Source organism: Mucor mucedo, assembly GCF_025094135.1.
Source record: "Mucor mucedo strain NRRL 3635 chromosome Unknown EV154scaffold_159, whole genome shotgun sequence".
Taxonomy (NCBI): Eukaryota; Fungi; Mucoromycota; class Mucoromycetes; order Mucorales; family Mucoraceae; genus Mucor; species Mucor mucedo.
Window position 1 is genome coordinate 6,053 of NW_026252443.1, and position 15,202 is coordinate 21,254.

Here is a 15,202-nt window from a genome sequence, read left to right on the forward strand (position 1 = left end):
CGAGGTAGTTGTATTCAAATACCGAGGTAAAGCAAGATACCATCAAGCAATACGATCCACTATCATCATCGTATAGACCGGATGAAGAGAAGGGAGCTACTGGTAGTAATGATTTTCAGCATATCCTAGATGGATACGAAAGTATATCTTCTGGTGACAATATCATCGATGAACACATTTCTGAAGCCAGCTCGCAAGGTCTAGAATCGACCCATTCATCACCCAAGAGTAAGCCAGCTAGGAGAGAAACTACTGAGGACAGCATATCACACACTCAAGCAGCACCAGTAGCAGCACAAGTTGAGGAAAAGCCCGTAGCACAAGTAGCCAGCTCATCAAAGGAAAAACTAGTTACACCTGGTAGTCCACACGCAATTAAAATGCAAAGTAGTGTCGATTTTTTAAAACAAAAACAGGCCAAGAAACGTGTCACACCTACAAAAATAATGCCAACCAAGGCCACTCCAGTAGCAGTACCTATTTGTGTACCCACAAACTACCCAAGTCAACCGAAAGAAAAATTCAAATTGCCAAAGGAATCAAGTTTCACCTACAGGTCAAAACCGCTATTGCCAGCAAAATTCCATGGTAATTCAGCAAGTATGGGCACTCCAAAGAAGTTTTTAGCCAAGCCAACTACAAACTACAAGGACACAACTAGTAATGAGTGGGGACACTCAATGGTCTCGGAAGGGGGTATTGTCGGTCCTGAAGATCCACAGGTCATAGCAAAGATACCGCGTAAGCTACAGACGCGTCCTAGATTTAAGCCAGTAACGCCAGCGCGTTATAAAAGACAGCGGCTATTGAATCTCGTCCTTGGTCCGGCTCGGCCCTATTAAATAGTACAGTATAAATACCAAATGCGCATAAATAAATAAAATCATCTTTCGTCTTACTTAAAATACGACTGTACTCATAGTAGTATCTTCCTGCTATATATAGTACGCGTTTAAATAGTAGCTCCATACCTACGAATAAAAGACTGACAAAGGCAAGATAGCTGTTTAGTGAGGCGGTATTAATTTTCGTAAAGTCTCAACCGGCCTAGGTTCGAGTCCAGCCTAAGGCGTAACATTTCTTTTTCAACAATTCTGATTTTTGTAGTGTTCGTAGTTCTCATTTACCTCCACATTGTATTCGACATAAAACCAAACAACTTATCTATTAGCAACTAGCATGGGATAAAACAACAATCTCTGAATAAATTGGTTCTATATATATTGTTAAAGGAATAAAAACTATGAATATAAATTCAACATCTTCAAAGTTAATCATTCTTTTCGGAAAAACTTATCGTCAGTCGTCTCTAAATAAGTCGCATTCACTCCATGTGCGCATCTAACAAAGGTTCACAATAAACTAGTAACTCTGTTTCCTATCCCTACTATAAAATGTTTTGAAGATTTGTAAAAACAAATCAAACTTACAAGGCATTATTAACCAAATTAAAGTGGGTCTTCATACTATCATAATTGCAGATGTTGACAATACAACGATCGTACACTTATCCAGTACAAAGAGGCTGTAAGAAGATAAAAATAAAGAAGGTCAAAATAAAAATAACATCCAACCCGTTTTCTGGTTTATTAGTACAAAATAGAGGGGGAAGTTAATTGTCTTATAAATAAAAATACGTCATCATTTTATTATTTAAAGGGTCATATCGAATCGATTCTGTCTATGAAATAAATGCTATGTATTTAATTGGAAGTATTTATAAGAAGTATAACTAAGATTATAAAACAGAACAATTAATAAGTCCAGATAGAGCACTAAAAGTAAGTACAAAAAAAAATGGTTAATTCCCGATGCAAAACGGAGGTCGAAATTACCGCAACGAAGTGGAGGTCAAATTTCGGTCACGTTTTGTCTTGGGAATTAGACAACGCCTGAATCGGTCGGCTACTTACTCCGCTGTTTTCACTGACTAAGAGCACTATCCGTTTCTCGGTTGACTAAAATGACAGTGATGTGCTAAGTGCACTATCGGGGGGGGGGGTTTTTTTTTTTTTTGCCCACTTTCGGTTTTTTTTTCTTTCTTTGCCTGAACCCAGTACACTAACAACAGACAATGTCAGGTCAAAACATTGTTTTAACAGAAGAATACATTCCTTAAGAAATGCCGAATTATATTAAGACGTAAGATGTAGCCGATTGCTAAATAACTGAATATGATTTGTGGTTCACAATTTGTCTCAAACTTTACGGAGAGTGGAACAACAACAATACTCATGGGTCTAAAAAATGACTACACCCCGTTTATTGTATGCTGGAGCAAGAACCCATCTAGTCCTCATTCTGGGAACACTGAAAAGCCATCTATCAGGGTTACGCCTAGTGGAGACATAAATTATAGACAGGCGCACTCGAATATAGACAAGATCTGGTTATCTGTTGTTGAGGTTATAAAAAACAAGAAGACCCGACTTGATTTCATTTGATGTAGCTTATGCAATGGTCAAAAACGTAAAGGGTGTGAAGACTTTAAAGACGCTGGTTTATCTCTTGAAAATAAGACTGATAATACCCTAAAAAATACGAAGAAGCTTACTTTTCGAAGAGCAGGGTAGACGATGTAAATGTAGTATACGTAACTGTTGAGGATATCATAGATATAATAATAAAGTTAATTGTCACATCACATTATGGATGGATAATAAATATAAAAGTTAATCATGAATCACGCATTACCCCACTTGTTCTCATCCTACCGTTGGAGTCTGTACATAGGGCACATCCCTGTGGCGAGTAAATATTTATTCTGCAAAAGCATTACAATCGAATGGGCCTGGACTATAGAATATTAATAGATCCTGAGCACAAATATTACTCTTGTCATTTGATGTTATAATTGTTGATCCCTCTGACTAATATTTATATACTCAGTATGGAAGGGCTAAAATTAAAAACGTGTTGATTATTTACTATCACCAGATTATTACATCATGATCCAATAAGGCGCTTACTACTCTCCCTAGAACTATCCCAGTTCTTTATATAAATATCCATAGTTTTTTCTCATAGACCATCGATAGATTTGGAATACGTTTTTTAATTCTATTTTTCGTCCATAATAAAGTGGTATCCAAGTTCTAACAGTATCACTTTTAGTTTATTTTTTATTTTGTTCTCCATGCAAAACAGTAAAGACAATCACTTTCCAGAAGTCTTTAAATACACAAGCTCTGTATTCGCTGATGAAGACATGTGTCAAATGAAATGCACTTCCGACATCGTCAATTATTATTTTTTTGTTGTAGGTAAATTGGTTTACAGCGGAAACTTTTTGCTGTTATCCGATGCGGAACATTCTGGTAGCTCTTCTGTGTTCAACGACTCTCATGCACTACTTGACAACCAAAAACCCTTTATTGTTTTCATTTCCCCCATTCACAAAATTAAGGGCAAATCATTTTTATTGTTCCTATATCACGGCAAAATAATACCTAATCCATCATTTAATCTAAACATATAGTCACAAATAATCTTCAAAGAGATAAATAAACTTGCATATGTCTTGATCAAAAGAATTCAAATCATATTCTATAAGTGTACATATAACATTTTACTTGATCGTGATGGTGCTGAAACCAAACGTTATGCGGGAAATCCACCTAAATTTGATTTGAACTACTTTTCATCTTTCTGCGCTTTGATTATTTAGCTATGCTGTAACGTTTATCCAGTGTTGATGTGTACCATCTCTGCTTTTTGATCACTGCCCATCATGCGTTGTGGGATGGTTTCATAATTAAATGAGAAGGAAAAATTATGTCGATTTAAGACATAATTATTGGTCAACGTTGTTATCCATAGAAACGGAAAAGGTGCTGGGGCATTTTATTTCTCGTGTTGGTTTGCCTTTTGTTGGATTTAAGCATGTTGTATAGTTTCTTGTTGAATGATTAGAAACAGTTTCCAGTTTCCAAAAGTGTCTTTCCAAAGATGGAAGAGGTGGAATATACGACATAAGGTGTAGCTGAAGCCGTTTCACGTCATGAAGTCAAACGAAGTGCCTTTATCGATCGCAGCATGAGGAGTGACATGGGTTGAAATTTAAACGCTGCGCTTCCTTCTATTTTTGTACACCACCCAAAAAACAGCTAGGAATGACCATCATCGCAAGAGAGCACGCCAGACCGTATTTAAACCAACGTCGGTGTAAGTTAACAGTTTTCGCCTTTACGACTGACAGTCAATCGTGTTAAGGCCACTAAGTGCTTCTGTGTTCGTTATTTCTGCGTAGAACCAAGTTTTTGCAAAAGCGGAAAATATTTTTTGAAGATTGCCTGATGTCAATTGTGACTTCTCTATTTAAGCGCCAACAAAAGAAAAGCACGTCTTTTATTTTCCCACATTCTTTCAGGAAACATTGTAGAAAGATGTCCAATGTCATGGCACCTTTGAAAACTAGGATAACTAGGATAAACAGGTAAATATGCTTGCATGGGGGTTCCGATTCTTTCTGTTCTGCTTCGTTTTTAGGTTCTCATAGCTTAAAACATTTTCCACCGTTTATTAGGTATTTGTCCTTTGCTTTGATTTGTTTTTTGCTACTTGTTCTTGAGACGAGAAAGCGTATAACTGCAACAAATTGAAGTCAAAGTCTCATGTTAGATACTGTCACGTTTTTGTAAAGGATTCCAAGGGACGAATTGGAATTATGGGTCAACGTTATAGTCTGTCCTAGACATGAAGAAGATGACGGAAAATTATTGAGGATCATAAATTGAATGTCGATCTCCCTTTTACGACAAATATATTAACAGTACACCGTACAATAGGTCTAATCCCCAAAGGTGACGAAGAAAAGTCTATGTCAAAAATTGTTGGATAGTTCAAACATTCCGCAAATGCAACCAAAAGCAGCGGATTTATACGAGAGTGGATGTAGAACACGAAAGACAGAAGATTGCAACACATACACACAAAAATAATACTTAGTAGGTAAAGGGTGTGCTATACCAACAGATAAAGGTACATTTCGACTTGATGATACGAGGATAATAAGAGATAAGAAAATCACTTGTTGAATAAGTAATGGGGGTACGAATGAAAAAAAAAAAGATGTACGTCTACAGTGGCCGGAGAGGATGCAAAAGGAGTGTCCAATAAAAGCGTGTAATTTTCATGAATGTAAATTGCGTTGGAGGGTGTAATATAGATTAATAACAACCGCAATAATTTGATAAATAAAAAAGAAAGAATGTGTTTGATTTGTTTTCTCTAAATTGTTTCATTAACTGAATATGTGCGGGACAAGAGGGGATCATTCAATTTAAACCTTGAAAGACTTAATAATTGAATCCAGATAATGGCTCTTGCTGTTATTTATGCAAGTTATTTTGACAGGAGGTCAGTTAGCCCTTTGGTAAAAAGGACAAAGCATTTGAAGGATTTACGATGCAGTAATTATTTTCGTGTTTTGTAGATTTATTTCCTTTTACAGAATTCTCTTTTATCAATGATCTAATAATGATAAGTCACGTTTTTAAGCTTTCTATAGACATTCTATAATTAGCACACAAAGTCGTTTTGAAAACTCCAGGGAAAAAAATTGCCTTTAAGGCCATTTTGATTGATGTCGTGATCCTTATTTTGTTGAGAAAAAAATGATGTTTCTCAAAGTAGACACCGGGTTTATTTTACTTTCTACCTCCGGTTATATGTTGTGTTATAGTCACAGCTTAGAATTCGATACTTTGTGGCTGTGCCTAAGAAATCACATGCTGTAGTAACTGTCCCTTAGGCGCTTTGAACTATGTAAAAATAAAACAACTTATTTGTTCTGAAAAATAAATAAATATTGACCTGAAACTTTTGAAAGTGTCCAGTCCTTAGCTATCATTACAAACAAATGCTTCCAAAGAGATCATTACCAATCTCTTTAAAGCCTCACTCCAAAACCAACATTGAGACAGTAATCGTCAAGGTCAAAAGAACATTTGCAAATGTAATTGCCCCTATTACAAAAAATAAAAACACCCGAAAATAGGGATTCTCGCTTCCTGAACTCAATCTAAATTGAGAATAAACGTTTAACAAGGCATTACGGAAAATAATCTTTTGGGTAGTAATGGCAACAAAAAAACTTGCGTCTGACTTGTTAATAGCGTATTGAGAACGAAATAAAAAGTATCACAAAACCCAAAGGTCAAACGTTCGGCGACGAGGTTTATAAGGATGAAAATAGTTATAAATGACTTATCTCAACACTGAATGTCTTACACGTTCCGGCAGGTAGAATATACGAGAAAGTGCTGTATACGGTATACTGGCCCACTCAAAAATGTCTGATTATTACGCAGCTTTTAGACACTGCCATGAAAACAGATCTTAAGCTATCATTACGAGTGCTTTGGCTGTCCATGAACAAAAGTTTTGGCAAATTTTCTGTTCAACCTTTCTATCGCAGTTATATTTTCAGAAATTTAAAAATGGCTGTACCTGCGTCAGAGTTTCTGTCTTTTTTTTTATCTTTAGTATTTCAGGTGTGTGATGTACCGTCCCATATCAATAATTAATTCATTTTAAAGGAATAAATGAGTACTCTAACTTCATATAGATAGTCATGAAAAAGGTGTATGTGCTGAAAAAGCAATTAGTGGATCCTAATTGAAAACATTATATACCCATAACGCTTTTGCGTACACACATAAAAAAAGTGGAGGGGTATAAAATTGGTAACAAGCTCAATTAGCCCCTTCTAATTTACGTGAAACTGGTTGAGCTTACAATCTTTTGTTACCTTCTTTTAATTAAAACTCAGTTCCCCAAGGGTTTTGACGCCATCAAATCCCATGTTGGCTTTTGGATTCCAAAGGAACACTTTTTTTTTGTAGGGAAAGGCAGCGCAGCAGTCTTTCGAAATTTATTTAATGTCCCGGTGAGACAAAAAGGGTGTTACTAAGGAGTGAGTGAGCTGCATTGGTCGGAGCTGCTGGAGTTGTACAGGATGCTGATGTAATTGGATGTAGTAATTCCGGAATGAAACTTTTGGTAAGGCGAGTAGTTATAGAGCGTTTCATAAAATAAGGCGAAGATTTACCAAAATTTTTGTGCTCGTGAAGAGTCATTGGTAGACATTTCTTCTTGCAGCCCCTAAATTATTGATTCTACTTTGGAAAGTTCGAATTGTAGGGTAGCTGTAGTCAGTGACGAATTATTGAAGATCGAGGTTCATTTTAACTGTAACACGTCTAAATGTTTTTTACGCTAATTAGCATGATGACGGCCAGTTTTACGAGGAACTGTTTTAGCTATATTCTTAGTACAATCCCATCGAAGCTGAGGGCTAAGATCGGGACGAAACGTTGAGACAATTTTGTCAATCTCTTGATGCATGGATCCAAAAATCTGGAATTCAAAACTAAGGCTGCATTGGCTTTTCCTGAATGTGTAGAAAGACATTTAAAAGAAAAAGTCAATAGAGCGTGCACTATGGCGTATTTGTTGTTTGTTGTAAACAACTTTGTTGACCTTTTTTTTATATATATAAAAACGTATTGCTGCTGGCCAGCATCTTTGGTAAAATATTCAACAAGTGTTGATTGCAGATTTGTTAATCGATTCTGGTGTCACAATTTTTCTATTCTCAACCAGGCTTTTGCTCAGCGTTTGAGATTCATTCACGTCATTTTGTCCACGTTTATTTTTATTTTTATTTTCATTTCTAAATTTCTTAAAGATTACTCGCGTTCCCTCATCTTCAAGTATAGCAGGTCCCTGAAAGTGATGCTATATGACTGTGTAACTATTTTACAGCCATGGGGTATCGGACAAGGCCTACGGTACAAACGATATCTTTGAAACGACAAACAACATACTTTTGTTTACCAGGGCGACGTAAGACTACCTTTGGCTTGAGCCTGTTGTGATCTACCACTCCATGTGATTCAACCACATCAATTAAGACAAGAAAATCATTCACACAATCAAATATGGTCTCGAAAAGAAGATGTTGGAACCGACATAAAGTTGACTCATTAAATTGTGGTAGCGGCCATAAAAGTTTAAAACAAATTGTCTGTACAACTAAATAATGATGATAAACAAACAATCTTACTTTAGGTGGGATGCAAAAAACAAAACATAGTTACTGCCTCTTTTGGGCTCGTTGATATGATCTTTGAAAAAAGGAGATATACACAATATCATCAAACCAGGTCCGAAGGGGCTATTGACTACACCATTACTTGTGCTGACAAGCTCGTGGGAACCGGAATATGTTCTGGGGTAGTACCTTTGTAAAGCAGAGATAAGTTGTCTATCTGATACACTAAATAGAATTCGGATTTTAGGTTACAAAATCTAATAAAACTGGCGTAAACCCAATATTTATTTACATTTTCTTCCTTTCTTTCTTCTTAAACTCACGTAAAAAAAAATAATATGAATTTATGGTAACCTTATTTCCCAATGTAATATGTGTGTCTATTAACGATGCTGGCTCTGTTAGTAGCTTCAAGAGGACCTTCTATTAATAACCCCAACGTGTTTCTAACGCTCTTAACGTATATGCACATAGTTAAAAGATTAATTTCGTGCAGTCGATTATGTCTCGGTTTTGGTATCGGTTGGGTCAATACCTACCAAATAATTGACATTAATCCGAAAAAGAGATTTCTGTCGGGTGAAACAATACTGTGTAAGAATCGAAAATCGAGTTTGCTTAACTTGAATATAGTGGGGGGATGGGTTGACTTTAAATCTTGTAGTAACACATTTTGTGATGTAAGCTGCAAGCAACTATTTAAAGTTATGCAAACATCACGTTCTCCGATGACAATCGTTATTTTTTTTTGTGGAACTTCAAACTTTGTACATTATGCAACTCATCAAATAAACAAACGATGCAAATCGTGGCTAAACAGATAACTTAAACATGAATGATCTCATGTATCTTAAACTTAAAGCTTAATATATTATTACTCAACCAGGTGTAAACTTTAAAATTTCAAGACCATTTTTTTCCCAAAAAAAAATTAAAAATAGTTTTCAAAAGTATTTCCATTTTGGTTTTGTTGTTATGTTTACGTTTCCTTGCTGTACAAACAAAGCAATAAAATACAAATATAAAATATGAAAACAGTTTTTTTTTTTAAAAATTGCCTTAAAAAACGAAATTTATTTATATAAAAAATTGGCCCACAAAATTAGAATCCGGCAAAAAGCGCCTGTTTGCCCCTCGGGGCTACGCAGGCCGACCAGGCAGGCTATTCAGCCTTGACATACAGGGCAGACCACGTAGCCCAGACAGGCCACGTATGACACGTATAGCAGACAGTGAATTCAAGCTAGAAAACCCACGCAAAACTGATTCTGTTTGAGCTGAAGCTACGAAAAAGGTATTAATGTGATATTCAAGTGTCTGTGGTAGATGTTGTACTTACATTTTATCCGTGCTTAAGCAGTATCACGAGCTAATTTATAAAGTGAATAATGTGTTTAGTAAAACGGATAATGATTAATGTTAAAATTATAGTACCTTGTATGAAGCTTTACGCGATATTTCTATTGCCAAATGAAACGCGTTATGTATTAGTTTAGGATGTAAAATAATCACCAAGATATTACTTACGGTATTTCAAAGAGAAAAGAGCCTCTAAAAAATAAAAAGGCGTTGTTAGTGATATATTATTACAGGGAAGCACAGTACCGAGTAAAGTATACCTTTATAGATACACATCTTGAAAGTAAAAGGGGATAGAAGATTATATTATTCCATAAGTCATGAAATAGCTACCTTTTTCGCGTTTGACTTTGATTAAACTGACTATGAGAGAAGAATTAGTAGAATGCCTGATGATAGTATTGTTAATGCAGATTTTTTATGAAATACCATTGTTCATAAGCATCATAATATTACAAGCAATAATCACGCGTTTGTGAAGACACGCCACGGTTAAAAAAAAATACGTAAGAGAAAGAAAAGCGACCTAAGAAAGTTAGGTTGCGTGACAAAATATCTTTCCGCAATGACGTTTGTAAACTATTGCACCAATCAAATTGACAGCTTATGTCCGCATAAGCTAAGCATTAAACACATTTTTATCTGAACGGTATATAAACCAAACACAATCCACAGAGTGCACTTTATCAAAATTCTTTATTTTATTATAGACAACTTACTTTAATTTTAAAACACTATGAAAAAAACACCTGGAACAAATAAGTTCCGTGCAAAACCTGCTTAACCGCCTCAGAAGCAAACGTGTGTTGTCCAAATACAGTACAATTAATCGACATTCTTTTAAAGTGCATCAAAGATCAGGACACCACTTAGAACTTCTGGAGGCGATTCAGTCCAATCAAGGATCACTACCTGCCAATGACATCCAACAACAGTAAGTGAGCGTCTTCATTAATATAAAAATAGTCAGTTTGTACTTATCATTATTATTTTTAGGAATACCTCTGACGAACGACCTACTATCCCGCTAAGCGAATCTCGTAGTTCTGATATGGAGTCCATTGAAAGGTAAAGTTATTTAAGACTGTTAAATATATTCATATTACTTACCAATATACATTAGACCAATCCAACCTGAACGCACTGCCGAACCATTGTCTGAACCTGCAAATGAATTTGATGAAAATCAATATGATGATTATGATGGTGACGGTGATGATGATGGGCGTCATAATGGTGAAGAAGAATTCGATGGTGGTAATGCCTTTGACCATTTTAACAATGATTTTAACAACGGAGGGGAATCTGATGATGATAGCGAATCTAATGAACCTCCCGTTCCTGTTAACGACGTCAACAACGGCTCTAATGGTAATGATGGTGATGATGGTAATGATGGTAATGATGAATATCTTGATTTGAGTGGTGATGTCAACGACAATCCAGCACATCCTTTCGAAAATGAATACATAATACATGCCCTTCTTTTCTTCAAGTCTGGTAGCTTTAAGTATTCAGAAGTCGAAATCAAATCAGTTCTTGATTTTGGTAAATATATGGCTGAAATTGCAATCAAAGAGTACAGAGCTCAACTAGCTTTGGATCCTTCTGATGTTATTTATGATTTCCGTGGTTATCCCACTCCCCACCGCGTTTCCAGATTTCACAAATCCAAGAAAAGTTGTATACCTTTTTTTCCATTGTGCGAAAGATGATAACGGCGGACTTCTTGTCGAACCTACTGAACCTGTCACATCAACTAGCGCATCTGGTATTGCTACAGCAGCTGACGCCTCTGTCGTATTTGACGCCTAAATAAATCGAATACAATTACTATTTAATCTGTCTTGAGTTATAATATACTTCATATATTATAACAGACACAGTACCAGTTCTCATAATCTTCTAACTGGAAATCATACCCTACATTGGACCCCGGTTAGCTGATTTACTGCGGTTCCTTCTAGCACCTACGATGAGTAATCAAGTAATCCAATCATCGCACATATTGCTAAATGGATAAATGATTTCTCTGCTGGAAATTCCGGACATACAACCATAGGCTTACATAACTATAAATTATAAGCTATGTTTCATGTCATTACTGATTTATATTTCAAATCCAACAATTCCCAGTCTCTGGAAATGTTTATTCGATCTACGCAGAAATTAATTGAAGTAATAATTTAATATAAAAGGACCTCTATTTTTATCATGACAAACTCTCCAACTTATAATAAAGGATTAAAGAGTCTCATTTCTTTACTTGTTTATTTTTATCTTTTATTTTCTACCCTTTTATACTCAAATTATCACAGCCTCTGCTCCTGCTCCTGCCTCTGCTCCTGCCTCTGCTCCTGCTCCTGCCTCTACCTCTGCTCCTGCCACTACCTCTGCTTCTGCCACTAATCCTGCTGCAACGAATACAACTGCTTCTGCACCCGATGTTCCTGTTGTTGTCGCATTAAAGCCTGACTTGTTTCTCAATGATGTATCTGAACACTTGCGACTTCTCGTAGGTAATCCCTGTATGTCTGGTTTCCTGTCAGATCTTCCTGATCGAACACCTAACCAACGAATCAAGCTAAGTCAAGGTGAAAAGTGGAATTGTGATAGATTGTTTGAGCATCCCATGATAATTACTGGTCCAAATCTTCAACTCTGGGTATCGGACGTGGTGACCTAGCAAGGCTATAGCCATATTAGAGCTAACAAAGATTTATCCATGCTGATACTATTTGTGATATAAGCTTAACAATAAATGTCATAGTAAGGACTATAAGGATATTACATCACAAGTCTAATTTAGTACGTCTGAGAAATACTTAAAATTTAGTTTAAAGCAAAGAGAGTTAAGAAGACTTAACATTTATTAGAACAAGACTAAATTAGTGACTATGTAATAATCGTATACATTTTTGGTTAATCAATGATAACTTCAAGATAGCACTAGAGATATGAACACAGCAGACAGTCTTTTATATAAATATTCGTATATTTCATTTATTAATAAAGGACAATCTTATAAACAGTCTCAAACTACTCATATAGTCTTTTTATAATTTTACTTTACCTTAAAACACAACATCGGATAAAGTCTCTTTGCTGTCTGAGAGCAATATTCCTCTTCGTGATCGCCATTATTTCAAATTGGCCAAGATATTTTAAATATCAAAAGTTGTGAACGTTGATTTGTATCCAATTAAATCCGATAATAATCTTGAAATATGCTGTTTATACCACATCCTTCTCCACTGTCCCATAACCGACCTTGACATCAATAATGTCTTTCGTGCCGAACATGAATCCTTCGATGCATTTACCAGCTTACAACAAATAAATGGTGACGATTATCTTTGTTCTAGAGATGTTGTTGCTAATACTCGATTGATTCGCGCTCATCATGACATGATTGATACTGGTAATAAGTACAAACGTCCACTGCCCATTAGATCACGTATAAGAAGCATAAATCCCAATTCGCCAAACTACCAGGTCGTTAGAGTAATTCCGTACAACCTTTTCTCTGATGATACCAATGCTAATTCTACATCAAAATGGAATTGTTTCGATTCGTGGTCGATGAATCCCGGCCGCTGTTTCTCTTAGTGTTGCCAATCATTATTTGAATCAATTTTTTATATGTGAATCAAATCGTCATACTGCTATGGAACAGTTGTCTTCCCCTGTCCCCGATTTGAAGAAGCTGGAAACTGGTCTGCCGATGTTTGATGCTATTCTCAAGGAAGAAGTCTTTGTTGTTGCTCCTCTTTTTGTTTATCAAGGCTGACAATCCTCGTCATGCCGAGGTTTCTTGTTTGAAAGCTTCAACAGCTACTTATCCGTGTAGAAAATGCTTCTGGTGTCGACATGCTGATGCTTTTGATCCTAATAGAACTACCACGGCCGAAGAACACATGTCAGTTCCAAAAGAAAAAAGGTCACTGGATGAGTTTATTTCCAAGCGATGACTCGGATAGTACTGATTTCTCGATACGTGTTCGTAACAGACAGGGTACTCGTGGAGAGCCAGCAACAGCAACGACAACTGCATCAGTGCCCAGTCAAACTACTTCTGAAGAGATCTATGGTCTTTCTGGTGAACAATCTAATGGTGCTACGATTCCATACGCCAAAAACTGGTGGTCCATTGTGTATGTCGTATTTGGGTATGATTTATTTGAGAATAAGCAAATAAATCGAATAAATAATAAAAACATGGAATAAAAACATCCTTTAATATTGAGTAACAGCATACACCTGTATACTGCTACACAACGACTCCTACTATGAGTACATATTTCTATATAAAAAGATTGCATGATTGGCTTAAAATCGATATACGAATGACAGTTAGATATAGAATTCTATACCACTGAATTACGATATCACCGATCGGGAAGAGAAGCTTCTCCGATCAAATCAAGAAATATAAGAAAGAGAAACTTAATATTAATAGTTCTCTCAATGGATTAGCTACCCATAGAGAGAATAGAACAGCTATTTCTATAAATGGTTCATTTACTTATATATTGATAAACACAACTTATACGACTGTAAGTGTATAAGAGAAGTAGTGCATGGAATATTTGGATGCCTATTTTCTACAACTAAATATACAAACATCGATAAGATGTTCTATATTTAGGATCACATATTTACCCATGTCTTAGATAAAAATAATCAACAGAATGGATAAATGATCAGACATAACTACATGTTCTACCACAGCCAATTAAACACAAAAACCTTATGCATCTTTTAACTAGCCACCGTTACACAATATCTTACTGGAGTTCCGTATTTTAAACAGAACAATAAGAGTGTCCCAGATCGGTTGATTCTGGGTGACGTTATTTGAAATCAATTCTAACGAGTAGAATTCATTTAATGTAAGGCGGGAAACTGAGTATAGATTTATTACAAGACTAGAATGGTTGACTCAACACAACTACCAGGGGAAGTTGTTCAATATAAAAAGGATCAATTATTTCATCGCAGCAGAGTTCTTTTAGTCTATTTTTACCTCTAATAAAAATATACTTTTTTCTCATTACTTTTTCATTGTAATATTTTTGTCAAATACCACAGTGTAATCGTTTAAAGACTCATTCGATAGGTACAGTGAGGACATGTAGTATTCTGCTAATCGGGAATTCGGCAGTACTGAATATATTGCTGGAAAGAAGATTGCTTTGAACATGACGGCTATTCTCGATGTTGACTTGGATTCTCTTGGGGTGCGTCGTCTGCTTGGGAAAAGTTGGTAAAAACTTCGCGGCGATCAGGCTATTGTTGAGGTGTATGAACTTGTTTCCATGCCAGCTTTCGTGATTCACGATGACAGTAGCCTCATTTCTGTCTATCAAGCTGACGAAAGTGATAATCTCCTCACTAAGAAAACTGGAGAAATCTTGGACTTGCTGAAGTATAAACTGACTGTGGTGGAATTACTTGACATGTCTCAGGAAACTGAGATTGATACTGTCAAGTATTCTCTTATCAACAGGTGCAAGTTCGGTACTTTCTGGTGGCTCCATAACACCAATCGTTATTTCAAAATTTTTAGAAAATGAAAGAAACTAATCATTTTGTTTTTTTTTTTTACATGTCATTTTTTCAAAAAAAAAAAAAAAAAGTCTCTTCCATTTTGTTATCCAATAAAAATGCTTAGCTGCACGAATCGCTATCCTGACCCCCCATAAAAGACGCTAAAGTAGTTTTCAAGGTGCACAAAACCTTCATTCAGTTGTTTATTTCATAACATCTGGCCTTCAATCACGTATT

General features: G+C 35.9%; 2 protein-coding genes across 2 annotated transcripts; both read left to right on the forward strand.

Moving 5' to 3' along the window:
* Window positions 1–2,054: 2,054 nt before the first annotated feature.
* On the forward strand, window positions 2,055–2,573 carry EV154DRAFT_555947 (uncharacterized protein; the record flags this gene model as incomplete). The annotated part of the gene is made up of 2 exons (XM_051605316.1): window positions 2,055–2,389; window positions 2,450–2,573. Exons 1-2 carry the CDS (start codon window positions 2,175–2,177, stop codon window positions 2,571–2,573), a joined length of 339 nt encoding a protein of 112 aa, XP_051452045.1. The 5' UTR covers window positions 2,055–2,174.
* A 7,364-nt stretch (window positions 2,574–9,937) lies between these two features.
* Window positions 9,938–15,090, forward strand: EV154DRAFT_526892 (uncharacterized protein). The gene is made up of 15 exons (XM_051603438.1): window positions 9,938–10,177; window positions 10,236–10,349; window positions 10,412–10,483; window positions 10,539–11,098; window positions 11,127–11,186; window positions 11,734–12,060; window positions 12,513–12,545; window positions 12,594–12,993; window positions 13,025–13,190; window positions 13,225–13,355; window positions 13,381–13,430; window positions 13,480–13,584; window positions 14,374–14,429; window positions 14,554–14,655; window positions 14,704–15,090. Exons 1-15 carry the CDS (start codon window positions 10,152–10,154, stop codon window positions 14,989–14,991), a joined length of 2,490 nt encoding a protein of 829 aa, XP_051452046.1. The 5' UTR covers window positions 9,938–10,151; the 3' UTR covers window positions 14,992–15,090.
* Window positions 15,091–15,202: the final 112 nt, after the last annotated feature.